We start from the raw sequence: 21,440 nt of genomic DNA, 5'->3' as shown, positions 1-21,440 counted from the left end.
AATACCAGAGAACTACTAGAAGTGATAGGATATAAAATTTTACCAAAAGAAATTAATAAAATATTAATAAAAGCTTAAAGATTAGTTTGAGATTTTGTCAAAATATCATTTGTTTAAATTTTCCAAAATATCTGACATGTATTTGTTATTAATAATAATAAAATATAATATTTAAAAAAAATTTTAATCCATTTAAAATTAATCTGAAATTTTTTCGAATAACTTCATTAAATTCCTACAAGTCATCTCACACATATATGTATATTTCTACCTAATAAAATATTTTAAAAAATCTAATTTGAAATTTTAGAAAAGAATTTTAAATCTATTAAAAATTGATTTTTTAATTCTCATTTCTTTAAATTTTTTTCAAAACGATACACACTTTAGAAATAATTTGCTTACAGGTATTTCTGTAAAATAGGAAAAAAAAAGAGGCTTTTTAATTTGCAATCATAAGTGTACAAAGGGTCTCAATGTAACAATTAATACGTACAACATAAGTGATTTTGACCAAAAAAATTTTAGAATATATTTCAGAGAATTAAGATTATTATACCAGAGTCTCGATTTGATTATGTATGGCCCATAGAGAATAAAAATGATCGTAGAATAATGAATATATAATTATTGTTAGAAAATTATATATTATTGAAATCTGAAAGAAAATCTATTAGTAGATAATAGTAGAAATGATATAGAAAGGTACAAGCCTCTTGATTGTTCGAATAATTTCATATCTTCCATTTAAGATACATGACCACTATAGTTATCATTATCATGAGCAACATAGTTTTTTATATTTTAACACGTTCTCTACTAGATCATATTAATCGTAAAAAAAATATATTTCTAATCTTTGCGACTAAAAAATCTATTTTTTGTCGCAAACAATATTTTTGATTATTAAATATCTATCTTTAATATCTATAATGACGCTACAAACATTCAAAAAGAATAAATCATTGTCGCTCATATATAAATATCGCATAATAATAATTCATGACGACTTAATAGAGAATGTGTTAAAAATAAAATTATTATTTTTTTCTTATTGTGAATGTTATTAAAATAGTAACGATCGTTATTGCGTTTAAATGATTGACTATTAATATCTTAACATAAAAGAGATAAGAAAAGTGGAACAAAAAATTAAAGCTCAACATACTTTCTTAAATAAGAAATAACTTTTAATAAAAATAAATAATTATCCTATATCTCTTTTTGTAATATTAGAATATAATAATTTATAATATTAGTCGAATAATCTTCTCTAATGAATGTAAATATTTTTTGCGTTCGTAATACTACGAAGATAAGAAATAAGTATTTTAACAGGAATAAATAAAAAAAGTGTCAATAGGAGGCTTGTACACAATATGGCGGAGTTCTAATGTTCCTCACACGTGCATTCATGTGCGATAGCATTTAAATGTTTTTTTATGAAGAATCATAAGATCCCGTCATAAACACGACAGATTTTAGAAATTTTATGGATGTTACACGACTTATTCGTGATAAGGGCCTCATAGTGGATAACTCATATTTGTATTGTGAAAGTAGTTGCTGTTTTATGTAAGAAGAAACAATAAGAAAAAGAGTTATTGATATAAAAGCGCGATTCGATTAAAATGTCTATTGCAATGACCAACTTAATAGATTGCTCTATGTATTACGATATATTATTTCTTCTGCATTTATAACAAATAAACGATTTAAAAAATGTCTTGAAACGAATGTCTTATTAAATGAATAAATAAATAAAAATTTTGATAAAGTAAAGAAAATGATATTTAAACCTAAAAAATTTTAAAAAAAGAAATTTATTGACTCACCAAATAGAATTTCTTCATTCATTTTCTTTTCATTGTTTTTCTTGCATTAATTGAAAAATACACAAAATCCGTAAAGATATATGAACACATTATTTTATTAAATCGCACTTTTTTATTAGAAAACACTTAATATTTCACTTCAAAATCTTTCAAATTAGATGCATGATTTATGCATACAAATCGATGATGAAAGGAAACTAACAAGGAACAAATAATTACAAACATGCCATCTAGTGACGAATTTAAAAAATAGTTTCATGTGTTCAAACAGAAAAAAAATCTAAAATTCTATATATTTTTTTAAGATATAGTTCGATGTACTAAGATTTAGGATTAAAATAATACTTACTTATTTAGAATAATAAAAATATTTTAAAAATAAAAATGAAAATTAATGATCAACTTAAACTGTCGAACACTATCTTTCTGAAATTACTCACCAGATGGTACTGATTTTCAATTCTTATTCTTTATCCTAATTTTAAAGAAATGTTTTTGACCATAGCTTCAATATTTAAAAAATGACATAAGGAATCAATTCTTATCTTATTTTTATCCTGTTTCAAATATTTATTTTCTTCGTTAATACTTGCTTTGAAAAATTTTTGCGAACAAGAATATCTTCATATTTGATTTTTTTATGGTGATTAAAAATTTTTTTAAAAAAACAGAATCTATTTGATTCCATTTTTATATTTTTTTTGTAAGTATATATACATTTTATATATTTTTATTTTTGCATATATCATATATATATATATATATATATATATATATATATATATATATATATATGCATATCTATATTTTTATATATATAAAGGGTATATATGTATATATTTTATATATATACGTAAATTAATTTTCTGATTAAAGTTTTCTAACTTTACATGTACGTATAAACGAGAATATTTATAAAAAATTAGAAAATCAGAAAAATTATTTTTAAAATCTATTGATTTTATTAATTTTGTGATTAAAGTAAAAGAAATAATTACAAATTTTTTAATATGAACGTAATTATATATTTTGCTAAGATTAATCCTTTTATAAATTGCACATCAGACATTATAAATATTCTTATATAATATCAAATAAAAAAAAATAAGAAAAAAACAATAATAAAATTAATAGATCTAAATAAAACAATATACAAAGAGTGAAAATTGTCATAATTTTTATTTCTTCATCATTTGTACGAGATTGGATTATTGTCAATGCTATGAAATATAAAAAATGAAAATTGTGAAATATATAACCATATATAATCATATCGTTCGCGAATACGATTGATCACAAATTAGAAAAAAAAAAGATAATCACAATATTATTAAATGTACTATAGATCTATACATTTATTTTTGCATTCTATAATTTCAAGATAATAATTATAATTAATAATAATAATCATAATAATAGGTATTGATGATATGATTATATCCAAACAACAATTAATTAATCTTCTATCTAATATTATACAGTAATAATTTATAAAAATTAATATGAGACTCGCAACAATTCATAACGCATATTTTAACTGTACGCAGGAACTTTTAACGTGACTGGAAAAGGAAAAAGATATTTAATCAATATGTCACGTTTTTTAATTTATCAATCTTTTTCTCAGTTTCTTTTTATACAATAGCAATTTTAACATGCCCAAAAATTGAAAAATATTAAATTTTATATTTATTTGCGCATTGGATCAATATATATCAATATATATTAAAATGCATAATCAATACTCTATCTAATATACACTCCTTCAATCAATGCACTTTTATAAACTTAATGAAAAAAGCGAATTTATATAAAACAGAAAATTTTTTTATTTAAAAAAAAAAATTAAAAAAATTATTAAACAAAATAATTTATTCAGTTGTTGAGATATATGCATATCAACTATATTCAATAAAAATCACTTATTAGATAATTTATTAAATCTATTGTAGATTAATTCCATATGCAATACTCAATATTAATGGGAAGACAATTAATTTAAATTGCAAATGGAATTCGTGCAAACATAACTTGGAGTTGAATATTTAAATAATAAATCCAATTATTATTATAGTTGAAATATCAAAAAAATATCAAGTAATTGACTTTTCATAGCAAACGGGAAGACTACAAAAAACTAGAACAATTTCCCTCTTTGTAAATACCTTGTTTTTTTCTTTTTCTTTTTTTTTTCTTTTTTTTTTTTTTTTTTATATAAGCTCACATACAATAATTTTCTCATTCATGTATGCATACAAACACACAACAATGGATACACATACGCATCAGCACATGCACACGTGTAGTATCCTGATGAAAAAAAAGTTTTTTGACGCAATAATAATTTAAAACAGTAGATAAGAACATTATTGACAAATATTGTACAATTATTGGACGAAGAACGTTCTAACTAAATAGAAGTTCAATATAAGAATACTCAAGTAAATCTAAAATGTCTCGCTCTTTAGTATTAAGAATAAGTAAAAGCGGACGAATCATTACTTGATTTTTCTATATGTACACATATATACCTTAATATGTAAAACAAAGCAACCATTAATGTTATAATTTTATAATACCAACTTGATAATTTAAACTTCGATAATAATTTAAACTCGTCGATTTCAAGTAATACTTGAGATAAGTACACCGTACGAGTTATAAATTTATAAAATTAATATACCTACTACCTAACAATTAATTCTCACAAAATTTGTCAAATGTTACAAGGAATGAATATATTATTAAGATGAAATTAAAAAAAAGTCTCGATTTCTTCCATTTGTTTGTTATCACTCATATCTTGCATTACATACAACAACAATTATGTTACAAGACATACTTTATATACTGGCATTGCTGAAGATCAAAATCATTTCTTGTCTTCAAACGAAAAATTAAACTGACTAATAAAATATTTTCGAGCAGAAAGAATTCCTTATAGATTAATTTTTTATATACGTTTAACGATATAAGTAGATTTTTAGAAATCGATATCTTTTTCGATAAATAGAACAGAGAAAATACACGATTCCAAATCTGAAGTAAGTTTTTAATTAATATTCGATCACGTTCTGCAAAATTCATGCGAAAGTTATCGAAGTTTTGCTAAATCGAAAAGCTCGACATCACTTCACCTATTTTTTTACTTTACACATTTTATATCTCTTTTTATCACGAGGCATACATTCTGTTGATTTCGTGTTGATAACGCTCTTGGACTGCTTTTCTTTTAAGCTTAAATGCAGCAGTTACCAATCCCATGTCAGGTGACCATTGTTCTGAACAGAGTTTTATAGCAGCTGGTATTTCGTATCTTTGGAGTTTACCTGAAATAAAAATAAAAATTGTCTAAAAATTATTAAAATATTTTAAAAATTAATTAATTTTAAAAAATTTTATTTTAAATATTTACATTTTTTAGCTTGTTCAATCAATTCCTGTAATACTGCTTTTTCAATTTCTGAATCATTGCAAAGTTCCTCAAAACTTTTTCCAGTAATTCCTAAATTCTTAGCAATTTGTTCTAAATAGAATGCATTGGGCACTATTAGTGCTACTGTGAAAGTTTTATACGAGTCTCCATAAACACAAATATTTTCTACGATAGGACATGTTTTTAATTCTGCTTCGATTTTGCCCAAAGAAACATATTCACCAAATTGTAATTTAACTAAATCCTTTTTTCGATCTGTAAATTAATAATTAACTCGATAAAAATATATTGAAAAAATCTTTTTTTTTTAAATGAACATAATATTAAAATTAAAATATACCTATAATCTTTATGCAACCATCTTCATGAATTTCTCCAATATCACCAGTTCTGAACCATCGTTTCCCATCTTCTTGAAAAAAGTCTTCTTTTGTTTTATCTGGTAACTTATAGTAACCAGCTGAAATATTTTCACCCCCAATTACGATTTCTCCTCTAGGATATGGAACATCTGTAACTCTATAACCAGCATCCTCCCAATTTACTAAACGAATATCACAAATTGTGGTTGGTCCTCCTACTCTTCCGATACTCGTATCATCTTCTATAAATTAAAAATAAAAAATTTAAAAAAAAATGTTTTATAAAAATAAAAAATTGTTTAATAAAAAACAAAATAGAAATAACATACTATCCATAACTGTAGCACAAGAAGTACTTTCGGTAAGGCCATATCCTTGAGTCAAGGTAACACAAAGACAAATTTTAATTTGAGTCTGGGTATCTGGAGTCAAAGGAGCACCACCACAAAGAATAAGCCGAACCTTTCCACCAAGAACTTGTCTTGCAGCTCCAAAAACATATTTATCCAAAAAAGGAGTATCATAACCACGTTTATACCATTTCAATTTGTAGTTATACGCAAATTTGAAAATTGCTCGACTTAGAAATCCCGATTTCATTACTTTTTCATTAATACCTTTGGAAATACGATCCAGAATAAGCTGTAAAATAAAAATAAAATTATTACAACTTATTTATTATTATAACATAATTTAATTTTCAAAACTTACAGGTACAGAAGTTACACAAGTTGGGCGAAGAACCGATGCATCCCCTTTGGATCCTTTTTGAATTTTGCTACTTGAATCAATCATAGTAAGAGGCGAACTATAGCCGATAGGTACTCCAGATAATAAGCACACACTCTCAGCAAGAAGTTCGAAAACATGAGCCAAAGGTAAGAATGCAAGGAATACATCGTCTGGTTTAATTTCGACGATATCACAAAACGTTTTCATTACAGAAATCACATTTTTGTGTGATAGAAGTACACCTTTTGGTATTCCGGTTGATCCAGATGTATACATTATAATTGCAGTATCCTCGCTTTGTGGTGATAATAATTGTGCATTGGAAATGTTACCCTTTTTTATCACATCAGAAAATGGTATAAGCTTAACACCATCCTAAAATGTATTACAGAAAAATAAATAATAATAAAAATTTTTATAATTTTTTTTATAATTAAATATTCAATGATATTTTTATATTATATTTTTATAAATTATTTTATATTTTTTGTTAATATCTATATTAAAATACACACCTTATAACCCTTTGTATCAGTAGGTTTTAGTTGATCTTCCATGTAAACAATCGTTTTAACCTTAGGTAATATTTTAAGGAGCGATTTGAACTTTGGCAACAAATCATGACTGGTTATCACGATATCGACTTCCGTTTCATTAATTCCATGAGCAATGGCCTCTTCACCTAGAGTCGCGTATAAAGTTACTACAACTAAATTCTGCTTGAAGCAACCATAAGCTGCAATCATCCATTCCTCTCTAGTTTCGGCAAAGATGACGATATTCTTAGTCGTCGTAAGACCAAGTTCTTTTAAACCTCGACCAAAGGAAGTCATAAGCATTTCAACTTCCAAATAAGTTTTCCATTTATATTCTCCCATTTTGTACTATAAAATAATTTAATCAGTTTATTATTAAATTAAATTATAAATAATAAATTAGAAAATTTAAGTAAAAATATGATACGAATTTGATTAAGAAAAGAATATTTAATATCATTTTAACAAATAATATTATTAATAATTGTAACTTATAACACTAATATAAAGTCATGTGCCATTAAAATTAAGTTTATTTAGTTTTTCTAATATTTATCGTTGTTTTCATGAAACATTGAATGAAACTTCAAAGAAGCTCCAAAAAAATAGAATATCCGATACATATATAAAATCCCACTCATCCTTATATTTAAATTTGCAACGAGTATCATTGCATGTGCATCCATTTTACATGAAAAACATTTTAAAAAAAACACATCTTTCTAATTTCTTTAATTCTTAAAGAAAATAATCTTTCCGAAAATAAATATATCTGCAATGCAATTCTTGTCTTTAATCAAATCATATATATATTGAACTCTAAGAAAGAATATAATTGTTTCTTATCATACCTTTTTAAATATTCTACCACTAGGTTGAATCTCATCTTCCTCAGCAAGTATCTGCCTTGTACCAACACATCTTTTTCCTTTATGCTCCTTAGTAATCCAAAGCATTATTTTGTCAAGTGTATCGATATTTTCTCGTTCAAGCATGATGTGTATTTCTTGTGGTTCATCAACACTCCTATAAGTAATACTCTTATCATCTTTCGCAATAGGTCGAGCTTTAATCCTTCGGGAAGCCTTTCTCCTTTTCCATGGTCGCTGGAGTATGAGATACATTGGAAACGTTAGCAGGTCGTACACATAGGAAAGCGCCTTGAGCGCGTTGATCGCGCTGATGGTCCAGAAGCTTTCCATTTCACTAAAAACAAAACATAAAGTTTAAAAAATTTTGTCTTTTATATTTTTCTTACTGATTGAATATAAGCAAAGTTTCTAAAAGAAAAGGGTTTCGTTATTTGCAACTAAAGATAAAAGAAGAATTTTATTCTATAAATTTTGAAAGCTTAAGCTAGATAAGTAAGTTTTTTTTTTTTTGCTATATACGATATATAGACAAATGTTGATGATAATTTTATGATATTGTGATTTATAAAATAATATGATTTAAAGAATGTATGTATATAAGTTAATGCTAGTACAAGCAATTTTTTACGTATGTATCAAAATTTGAAAATTCAAATAATTTTATGTAAATATATTTTTGAAAATTTAAAAAATTGTGAAATAAAATTCAATTATTAAATATTGACATACATTATATACATATTTATACATTGTAAAATAAAATCATTAGCATTATTAAAATATAAAATTCATATTCGTTGTTTGTTAATATTACAATTATTAGACATTACTATTAAAAAATAATTTTATTATAATTATTTAATATTTTATTATTTTATATCCGATAAATATACATAATTAAAAAAATAATATTTCTAATGAATCTTTTAAAATAAAATACATTAACATTTACTATTCTATTTCAATGATGATAAACAAAATAAAATTTTTAATATAAAGTAAGTTATAAAAAGAAAATATATGTATAAATCTAAATCAATTCCATGAAGCATATAATAAATTCATATTCATGCATCAAGATTCATATTCTATTCAACTTATATTATCTAAATGCAAGATTTTTAAAACAGTAAAGAAAGATAAAAGAAAAAATAGAAGAAAAAGAATCATAAAATTAGTTTGAGATAAGCACAAGATTAAAGACTAATATAGTATATTATGATAAACTGCTTAACCCTCAATTGATAACGTTGTAAATTTTATTTATAAAACACTTTTTATATTCAATAATGTCTTTATATTTGTAAATATAAATTTCATAAGAAAAAAACAAATTTTATCATACTTTCTGATAATCTTTTTCATTCAACATAATTAATCTTCTATTTAATTGCATAGAATATCCTGCTCTATCAATTAAGGATTATTTACACCGACTGTCGGTGCAGTAAACAATATCCTAGTAATATTTTCTTTCAAACTAATCAGATCTATCGATATCGCTGTCTTTACTTGACTTTAATAATAATCACACGATGCATAAAGCTGTTAGTTTATTTTTTTTTATCAAGCTCATCCTTTAAATTGACCTTGTAAATAAGAACGGAGATATCATGCAAAAATAGTGCATATCACACGATTACATGATTTCATAGCAATTAAATTTGATTGCGTAAAACGATATCGATTTATTCTCGGAAATTGAATGAATAATAAAAGCTAATCGAATGAACAAATAGAAGTAGAAACAGCTAAAAAATAAAAAATTATTTACAGAAAAATTATTGAACAAATTGTTTTAATCCTTATAGAATTTATTTGATTCTATGAAAATTACAAATTCCTATAACAATAAATATAAATTTAATAATGTTGCGGCGCACAATATCCGCAGGATAAAAATTCATTTTTTGCGCAGACGCTCAGATCTGTAATCAAATGATCACGGAGGAGAATGTATTGAATCGCGTATTGATTTAGAATGATGTGATTCATTTATCCTTTGATATTTGTTTTATAATCTGAATTTGAGAGATTTGACATAGACATTAAACAGTTTTTAAGAATCTTTTATCCTTAATCTTCCATTGCATTCTTCATTCCATAATGCGTTATGTATAAAAGAGGAACAGAAGTTTCTTCTAATGAAAATAATTGTTATAAATTTCCGAAACATTCTAATAGTTCTTGCAACTATTACCAGTCACTTTACAAACATTGAAAAAGATTAATAATAAAATTGTTGCCATCAAAATGCGAAAACAAATTATAAATAAATAAAAAATATATGAGAAATACTTATCACCCAAGTACTGGCATTCAAATCAATAAAATTCTATGTTTCTTCGCTAAAAAATAGCATTATGTTTTTGAGCATATCGTAAGTCTTGCGATTTGTTACAAAAAATTTAGACAAATGAAGTCTCAATACAACGATGTAAAATATATAAAATTTATTAAATATATGTAGGTGTCTATGTTTGTTATAATTAAATCTTAGATAATAGAATAATTCATAATTTCTTATTTGATTTTATTTCATATAAATAATAAGAAAAATTGAATTAAATTTAATTGAAACTAATTAAGAATCTGAATATCTACATTTGAGCATGACATTTTTTTAATTTAATGGCTTACATTAGATTATTATTTGTATGAATTTATAAATCGTATTATAATATTTATCTCCATGTATTAAGAAAATAAAATACTCTAACAATATTAAATATCATGTTTCACATTCTTATCATTTTTATACCATGCTGTCTCGCGGTTATATCGTATGTTTCATTATACGTATAAAGGATCGTTTACTCCGTTTAAATAATTCAGGTTAAATATTAAAATTTTTGTCAACATATATAAAATGTTATTATTATAATAAATAAATAATACAAAACAAAATATCAATTTCCTAAATAAAAAAAATTATATTGTTTATTTAAAAAAGAAAATGAAATATTTATAAACATTATTATAATTTACAATTGTAATGAAACACATTCAAATAATAATACCGCAAAAAAATTAGAGTTTGTGAAGTCAAATCGTGGCTCATAATGACTTTACCGACTCGAAATAATAGAATGGCGCCACGCAACACTCTATATAGTATGTAATATACCAACATACGGAACAAACACAATTCAAAGCATGGCATAACTAGCGACAAGTGTATGTGATTCAGATATTTCCGAGGACTTTGAACGTTGTCAGATGTGGCTACTACTATTGAATCATGCATATAATCTTTTCGTTAACTGAAATTCTAAATAGTTTTTTCTGTATGCATCTTTATTAATTATAAAAATTATTGTGAAATCACGAAATATTATACCGCCAACCACATCAAAGTTCACATGATATAGACCGGTTATAGATAAGATAGATAAATTACGCGGATCATTTATTGGCAATTAATTGTTAAAATATATAATTCTTTACCTTTTTTTATTAAATGTATCAATTTCATATAAGATAAAATTTTATTGTTTTGAAATGTCGAATCAGAAAATAATTATAAATAATATTAAGAAAAAATGAAATGATTGACGCATGTTTCGAATATATAGATATTTTGAAACAACAATTATTTTTAAATTAATTAATTTAATTTTTTCAAATTTTTTAAATTTAAAATCGAACATTAAATATCTTAATATTTAAGTATATATTTATAGTATTGATTATTTTCTTTGTTTCAGATAAGTTGAATAATTAAAATTAACATTAAAATTTAACATATCATAAATTAATATACAAAAAATCAGATAAGTATTTTTTTTAAATTAATTTAAAATTTCTAAATATCGATATAGAAAAATCAAGATTATTTATTACTATTAATATAAAATATTTTTATAATTTAAAATATTTCATTTAATTTAAAGATATAATAGTATTTAATTCAATTTATAAAAATCATTTAAAGAAAATTTAATCTTTAATACATTTTGTAATGCAAATTTTAATCTATTTACATTTAAATAATTACATATAATAAAATATTATGTAATATTAAAAATGCTATGCTAATTCATTAACATTATAATACAAAAATTTTGTTATTTTTAGGATTTTGAATTTATCATTGAAGGAAATACTATTGAATACCACTATTGAGTCAAGATGCATTTTGCATCATACAATATTATAAAATTCAATATCTTAATTTGCATTCTTATAAGAAATTTACATACGCTAAAAATGTTTTTACCTCAATTCAATGAGTATTTCTAAATTGATGTGTTAACAAACATATTTATATTACTTGCACATATATTCATTTATTTAAAAATTATAAAATATAAATACATGCTAATAAATATAATAATAAAATAATACTTGATTATGATAACATCAATATATACATATTTGTGTTCATAAAAATAATCTAAAAACTTATCTTAATTTACGTTTTATTATAGTTATTATAATTTTATTTGGAAAAATCTTAGTTTGTAATAAAATATATATAAATATTGATGAAAGAGCGATATATATATAAAAAATAAATAAATTATAAATCTGCAAGCACAAATGTACAAGCTTAGTGAAAGATATTCATAGCAAAGAAAAGCATAGAAAAAAGTTAATGATTTTTTTCTTTTCATCTAGCTACGACTCACGATTTCTCGTCCACGATCATGATGAATCGTTATCAGGTCACCTTTATTCCCAAGATACTGTACCTCCAGTATTTTAATGGAAGTCGATATGATGTGGATTAATAATGCTGTAAGAAAAATTATTAGCAATCGATGTGATTAATGGTACATATCGTAAAATAGGTACGGCTTTCTGTTCTTTATATTCGACCATTGAAATCGTTCTCGACGTGAACACCGATATTAGATCATTTCTGATATAGGTAACATATATATATACATATATGTATATCCTACTTAAGTTGATGACTTATCTGATCAATTTTTACTTGATATTTTAAATATTGAAATAGAGGTAGAGATTGAAATAGAAATAAAGATATATATACACACTATATACTATCATATATTTTCATATTTTTATATCCATTTTTATTTTTTGTAAAAGTTAAAATAATAAACTTTATATGAAAATTTTTCCATATTTGAATATTTTCTCATAATTTTGCATATTTGAATCTGTATTAAAAATTTTGTTTTATGATGTATTTCGATTCCTTATAATCAACTTTTTATAACCAAAGTTGATATTTATTTGATATTCTGTTGACTCTATACTTGATATTGATGTATGTTATTAATATATATAAATTGTATATTGTGCTGTATGATTTATATATATATATATATATATCAATTTATATTATATATATCGTTAATATATATAAATTGTATATTGTACTGTATGATATTTATTATAATGAATATAATATTTAACACAAATGATAGCAACTATTAATAGTAATTATTTTCAGCAAGCTATAATTTAATTATTGATTTCTTACAATAAAAATTTTAATCGTAATAAATATTTAAAAATATACTAGTTCTGTTTATAAATTATATACAAATAATATAATAATTAATTGACTTTAAATATTCATTATAGCTCATCTATTTATCATATTCATAGCTCCACTATGAATATGTTAAACTGGTTCTCAAAAACTTGAAATAGTAATGAATTTACTTAAGATCTTACTGTGCGAATAACAGCAAATAATTTAATTTTACATTTATCAATTTTAATTTACATATATACTATTATATGTTGATTGATACTATTATATGTTGATTAATACTATTATATGTTAATGCAAAAATTAAAATATCAAATGTATCAAGTCAAGAAATCATATAAAATTACAAATATAATTAAAAATAATGGAAAACATTATTAAAACGCATTAAAAATATTATATTTCATAATAAATAGATGTAATAATAATATATGATTAAGAATTTCCAATTAATTCTGAATGATTATTACATTTATGTTTTTCAATCTTATATAATATTCAAGTATGAATACATTTATTTCTTTATAAACAATCAAAAAATACATTATTTAGTTTTATCATTGAAAAAATTAACATAAAAGATATACTAAATTCTTATTTATAAATATTTGTGTTAAATATTCCTAAATAACAATTTTTAAATATTTCTATTCTTTTCAAACATTTAAAGTATCTTACATTTCTTAACATTATTTTTTCTATTTGAATTGTGAATTGTGTGAATTTAATTCTTATACAACTTATTTGTTGACAAATCTATAGATTATATTGATATAATTAAAACAAATGGCAAATAAATTAAAAAAAATCCTGACTGCGAAACTTGTCTTTGAAAATAGACAACAGGGTTACTGAGCGATCAAGCTATCATGCTATATATACACTGTCACTATCGTCTATATATATCATATATACATGCGTGCTTAAGCAACTCACAATCGACCTTGAACAATACTACAGTGTCATGAACTACTTAAATATTCAATTTCTCCAATAATAAGAAATTTTCCAAAAACTTTTAACATTCAATAAATTTTTTAGATAATGCAACACTTGCATTATAGAAACATTAATTTTTTTATTATTTTTCTTATCATTATATAAACATTTATTCGCATATATTAAAAAATATATTTTATTATATTTATTATAAAATTATTTCAAAATAATATTCAATTACTATGCATAAAAATAAATTTATGTAACAAAATATCTTGAATATCTTTTTAGTGAAATATGATCTATGATCTCTGATTATAATTATCTACTTCCTCTTGTATATATAAAAATCTAATGTTATATACATGTATTTTAATCATTTTCTTTGAAAAAAATTAAATATATTCAAAAACATTAGAAACATTATTTCAATAATATTAATATATATTATATTCTATATTATATTCTATATATTATATCTATTCACGGAAATAAAATGATTTCAAAAAATAAATTACGCGAAACTAGTTCTAAAATAATTTTGAAAAAAAATTAATTAATATTGCAATCAAAATATACAATCTTAACAAAAACTGAAATCGGCAACATTAATTATAAAAGTATTTGATATTACATTGTATATTATTTATAAAAGATGTATATTTTATGAAAAATTTTCTATTATTAGGAAAACTCCATTTCTATATATATATATTACATGATATGTTTATAATTTCATTCTAAAATATTGACAAGTTATTTTATAAAGAAATTTTCCTATGAAACAATAATCTAAATTTAAATATAATATGAAAATTATTAAAAACAAATATAACGAAACGATTTATTTAACGACAATAATAGTTTCATTTAATTAATCTTGTTCATAGTTATAAATATTCAAGTAATATAGATACAAATTTTCAATTAATTATTTTTTAGAAATCGTATCTCATTTTGAAAATTTTTCAATAAAATAATTATATCTAGGAATTTGATTATAATAAAAATATGCATAATTATTTCAAAATTCGCATAAATTTCAATACTGCAATTTCCTCTCTGACACTCTTTTATTTAAAGCTTAGAAATAACATTATTAGAAACGTAATAAAATATTTATTTTTAAAATAGAAATACAACTAAAAATGTATATATTATACTATAAATGACATTCTAGACGCTAAATGAATCATAATGTAAATTTTAAGTATTTTTAAATTTGTTTAAAATCCGAAAATTAATTTGTATAACTTTAAATTCTCTATAAATATCTCTGTAAATTTTTAATACTAATATTATTTTTGAAGATTAATTTCATTGCTTAACTAATTAAAGAACTAAGATCAAGAAATAAGAATTAAGATTATTAAAAGATTAATAATTAATTTTAATTATAATATTATATTAAATTGTTTCATGTGAAAAATAAGCAAATATCTAGATACCTAGATTTAAACAGTAAATATTTATCTATTTTCTAAGAATTCGCGAAAAATAAAACATAATGTCCACGAATCATGCACGTGTGCATACAAATTGGAACGTTCCTATTGGTTAGCTTCCTGTCTGGGAAGCGTTCATGTGTCCCTTGGTCGCTTACGAGCCACAAATCTGCTCGATCGTCGAAGCACTAATGGCTGGCATCCTCTGATATTAGGTCAAATTATGTAAACGAGCAAGAAATGGATTTCTATCGAATACCATGAGAATTAACGAAACAGGAAATGATGATTGAACAATGATTAATGACGATTTTAACAACTTTTTGTTTCGATGATTTGAACATTTTATCGTAATATATCTCGAAGCAAAATTATTTTAATCATTGTATCTATGAAATGACATTATTATATTACTGATAATAATCGAAAATCGAATTCTGATTAAAGTCGAAATGAAAAAGATAATTCCAGAAAAAATGAGTCAATAAATTTTTAATTATATATATATAATTAAAAGAATATAGGAAAAACAAAATGATTAAAAAATAATAAATATAGAATATGTATATATGGAAATTTGATTCATGTTTCTAATTTGAATTTAAATCATTAAAAAAGGATGTTTCAATTCCCTCATTATGCATAAGAATAAAAAGCAGAACGAATAAAGCTATTAAAATACAATGGTATATAATGATATGGAAATTAATATAATTTCATAGATTTTTTTTTTTAAATGCTATCACTATTGTATGGTACTATTGCATATTTTATTTCTTTATTTCACTTACATATTTTTGAGCTGTTTATATCAAGGCTATTGTCTGGTTCATTATATAATATTGAATATGTTATAACTTATTCTTTAACGATAATATTAAAGATAGTAATTTGAAATTTTATTATATCGAAAGTTTTATTAGATCGAAAGAAAAAATGGCATGGAAAAAAATAAGAAAAAATAGCAGTTACAGATTAGATATATAAAATGTTCCAATACTATATACAATTTATTAGCCGTTTGCAACAATATAATAGAAAAAAATTATTATATAAATAACAATTTATTTATATAAACTTGAGTTTTGTGAATAATTTGAATTTACTGAAAAAAAAAATGAATTTTTGAAATATTAATTATATGTTATTATATATCTATTATATATCTATATTCATTGAATATAGATAAATTTTAGTTTAATATACTTTTTTTTAATTTTAATTTAATATTATATTAACAATTAAATAATTAACAAATTAATAATCAAAATTATTTACAATTTAAAACAATTTGATATCATTAATAATCATTTACTAAAGATTACTAAAGATTAAATACACGTTGATGAATTTATAAATAAATAAATGAATATTGAATAATAAATATTGAATATATTGAATAAATTGGAAAATTTATGAACTTAATTTTTATATAATTTTTTGTTTTAATGATTAAATTAAAAATAAAAATAAAAACAAATAAGATTTTTTAATAACAAAAAACATAAAGATAGATAAATTAAATCATAATTAAATCATTATAATATAATTATTATACATTATATTATCATAACCAGAGGTTTTTTATTTTTGTATTTTACTTTTTTTAATATAAAAATAAATGAACGGATATATAAATTTATGATATATGATAAATTTTAATTATATAATTTTAGTTTTGGTTAGTAATATAAATTTTCTTCATAAAAGTTATTTTTTTTCAAAGTCATAGTCATATAGCATTATTAAAGAATATAACATAATTAAATCATTAAATGAAATTTTCAAAAATTATTAAAAACAACATATTTTTAATAATGTATTAATAATGTATTATTATTATTATCATTTTTATTTATATCAAATAAATAATAAATAAATAATAAATAAAATAATAAATAAAATAACCTATACGCGTTTTTTATTCATGAATTGACAAATTTTTTTTTTATATTTTATTTTATGCATTTTATGCCAGAAATAAAAATTATTTTAACAATTTCTTTTATATATAGCACAAACTCTTATTTCTGCGATATTATTATTTTTTTATTATTATTCATGATTTTGACAATATTTAAAACAAATTAAATATATTCATGTATATTGAGTATCAAGATATGAAATAATTAATAGAAACGCAATAAAAGAAATGTAATTTTTTACTTTTTTAATTACTAAATAATTTATAGTATATTTATACAAGTTGTCTTTATAACAATAAAACATTTTCAAAAATATATAATCAAATTTATCAAACAAAAAGAGTTATTAAAATTGGTTCAATTCAATATATACATCAAAATTCAATTTTATCGAAAAAAAAGCATATCAAAAAAAATAGATAGAAATACTTGCATAATGAATCAATATTTTTAAGAAATGAAATTCATTATTCATAATAATATTCCTTATATTTATTATAATTAAAATCAAATAATTAATTAATAAAATTAATTATTAAATTAATATAATTAATTAATAAAAAAGACAAAAATTAAAAAATCATTATCTCATTTGATAAAGATAATTTATCATCGACTAACAATCTATCATTCTAAGAATTATAAATTAACGCTATATGAAAAATTTACCTAATATAAAATTACTATTAAAAATATATCTGGCAATCATTCAATAATCTTTGAGAATCAAATTCATCGCAAAAGTAAGATGTGTGTAAAAAATGCTGGAATATATGAACCAGCTGCAAAGTGCATGAACCATTCTGCAAACCCCAAGATAATAAGTTTTACGACATTGAACGTTGGTCCCTGCTATGTAACTCGTGTTACGCTTAAGTTATACCAAGGTGAATATGGAATACACATTTACGTTATGTGCGCTATAGATCACGTGTTATGTTTACTATGGTTCACTGAAAATATTAAATCATATCGAAACGATATTTAAATGATTGATCGCTATCGAGATCATAAATATAGTTACGTTTCTAAATGTGTTGTGTAATGTGTATTGATTACTATAAAATAATCAACGAGAATGATTGATCAATTCAATCAAGTATAATTATAAGTGGTTGCAAAAATGTTACCTGTTTTATACACCAAGGTAATATTATCACTTAATATTATCATGATAATAACCAAATATATGATAAATAATTAATACGTAATGGATTTTAGATATTTTATCGTCAATCGTTATATAATAAATAATACAAATTAGATAATATTTAATATTTTTAATATTTTTTAAATAATAAATAACTAGTTATTAGAAAATATAAATTTTAATTATATTAGATGAAAAGATAAAAATTAAAAATATACGATATTTTTAATTGAAAAAATACAATTTTTATGTATGAATTATATAATGAAAAGAAACGACTTCAAGTAAGTACTATTAATTGAAAAAAAATTGAAGAAATAAGAAATTAAATAACATATGTAAAATTAATATGATATATATTAATAATCATAACATATAATATAAAAATTATAATAATTACATTATTTATAATTACATAATTAATTAATAAACGATTTCTTTTTTTACTAAAATTTTTAAATATAATTTCAAAGGAGAAGAAGAAAAGATGAAAATTTAAAAAATAAAATAATTAGAAAATAATTTAATCAATTTAATCTAATCATGATTAGAATGAAATTTTACTTGATTATTATTATAATTTTTCTAATAAAAATATAATGGTCTTTTCTAATAAAGATATATTAAAATCTATTAAAGATAACATTAAAATTCCATTCTAAGTAAAAATTTTATTGTTAAAATATTTTAACAATAATACTATCATTTTATTTCTAATTTGTTGAATCAGCTAATATAGATGTAAACCACATTGCAATATTTGTTTTCATATATATTACTAACGATGTGTTGCATTACACTATTGTCCTGAAGTACAACGAAGTATCAGGTGATATTGGATGCCACCATGTGCGGTGTGAAGATCGCGATAGTTACTTTTCTCATATAAAAAGTAGAAAAGTAGATTAGTAATTATGTTTATAAAAAATATTAACCTACAATCATCGATAAAATAATCATAAAATAAAAATTGCTATTTAAACGATAATTATCATTTGACTAAATTACAAAAAAGTTAAATTATATAAAATAAAAATACTAATTATACGTAAGGTTATATAAAGATTTAAAAATTTTATTTCCTTATTCTTACAATTAATCATGGTTAATACAAGTTGCACGATAGATATTAACTGAATATATTATATATATAAGATATATTTTAAGGTAAAAATTTTTAAAATAATTTAAGCATATACGCGCATAAAATTGCTTATATAATAATCCATTCATTTATCGATAATACATGACCGGTAACCGCATACAATTTGACCATGAATTTAATACCTAACAGAAAGATCGATGACTTGTTTGTGGAATGCTATAACTATGATAACACACACACTTTAGGATAAATGAAGAATTATTAATTTAATTTTAATTAGGTCTAATATTGAATTTCTATTTACTGCGATACTATTCAAGAAGTTTGAATTACCAGTAAACCAAAGTTATTTTTCATCACACAACTAAAAATTGTGAGTTAATTGTACATTATGTCGACATATATATATAATATAAAATATATGTACATATATATATTTTTATAATTGATTTGTAGGTCATTATATAAATAGATGCAAAAAAACAATTTCTAACATAAAGTTAATGTATCAAACATAAAATCATAACATATGGATTTGAAACATTTATATTATTTTTAAAATCGAATATTAATTAAAATATGATTTAACGAAAAAGTTAAGTTTATTGCTTACCTTTTTTATGTACTATTACGATTATCTTAACTTTTCAACCTCGTGACTTCTTCTCAACGAGTTCGACGATTCCTGTCGACTAACAGTCTGTTTTCCCACCGCGATCAAAAGAGGAAATTATCACTATACGCGATCCAAGGGTCGAGAATAGTGTGGGTGTATAAACATGTATAAGTAATATGTGTATGTATACACGTATATAAATGTGTATACGCAAAAGAAGAGGGACGAGGAAAGGACACGAGAGATAGCTGATCTACGACGTGATGTACTTTGTGATCAACGAAGAACTGAATTCGAATCGTGATTTATACGAGAAGTTATATATATGTGTGAATTATAACTTTTTTTGAAGATCTTTGAACTTTGGTCCTTATTTTGTAATAATGAAATATTATTTGCACTATTTTTGATATTGCTTAAGAAAAAGGTAAATGTGATATATAATGATAAGATAACTGTTCGAAAGATCATCTATTTTTGATGTTACGTCGAGAACGAAATCTTTTTTTTTTACATAAATTTCAATATTAAAAGTATTTATGTTTCAAGCATGCACTTAAATTATCTTATTTTCTTACATTTGTTAAGATAATCAATTATAAAGAGAACTTCTTTAAATCCTTTTTCAATTAAAAAATTATCCCAGCAATTCACTGTTACTTGATAAGATAAATCAAAAACGGTTTAACACCACGTGCTTTGTACTATGAACTTGATACAAGATTCACTGTTAACCGATTCTATACTTGCGGCGGTAATACGTAATGCGCATTCGAGCGACAGCTCAATATTCGCGCGAATAATACTCGAATATTATCATTTCTTTTATATTTAAAACACTTTTTTTTGTGCACATGTCAAATTTTTAACCTAACACACATTGAGGTTTCGCGAATACTGCATATTTTCGGCAAAACTGAACGTACCCTTCTCACACACGTACCAACGCCAGCGCAGAACACCGACCACTCTATACATGCTCGATTCAATAGCAGCCATCTTGCTAGTTTCGAGCCT

The 21,440-nt window shown here is 22.3% G+C and overlaps 1 protein-coding gene across 5 annotated transcripts; it reads right to left on the bottom strand.

The window, feature by feature from the left end:
- Window positions 1-4,001: 4,001 nt before the first annotated feature.
- Window positions 4,002-21,434, bottom strand: Acsl (Acyl-CoA synthetase long-chain). Of its 5 annotated transcripts, none has more exons than XM_012492230.3 (9): window positions 21,350-21,434; window positions 12,405-12,511; window positions 7,753-8,107; window positions 6,881-7,249; window positions 6,345-6,740; window positions 5,963-6,275; window positions 5,612-5,875; window positions 5,251-5,526; window positions 4,002-5,164 (listed from the first exon to the last, which is right to left on the bottom strand). In XM_012492230.3, exons 2-9 carry the CDS (start codon window positions 12,422-12,424, stop codon window positions 5,010-5,012), a joined length of 2,148 nt encoding a protein of 715 aa, XP_012347684.1. In that variant the 5' UTR covers window positions 12,425-12,511; window positions 21,350-21,434; the 3' UTR covers window positions 4,002-5,009. The 5 variants fall into 5 exon arrangements, with proteins under 5 accessions (XP_012347684.1, XP_003697765.1, XP_012347685.1 ...); XM_003697717.4 differs by having other exon boundaries at window positions 21,002-21,420; XM_012492231.3 differs by lacking the exon at window positions 12,405-12,511 and having other exon boundaries at window positions 21,002-21,428.
- Between the last annotated feature and the right edge of the window lie 6 nt (window positions 21,435-21,440).

Source organism: Apis florea, unplaced genomic scaffold, assembly GCF_048593485.1.
Source record: "Apis florea isolate Af1SG1 unplaced genomic scaffold, ASM4859348v1 contig_1615_pilon, whole genome shotgun sequence".
Taxonomy (NCBI): domain Eukaryota; kingdom Metazoa; phylum Arthropoda; class Insecta; order Hymenoptera; family Apidae; genus Apis; species Apis florea.
Note: the sequence above shows the minus strand (reverse complement) of the source record. Positions and strands in the feature narration are given on the sequence as shown.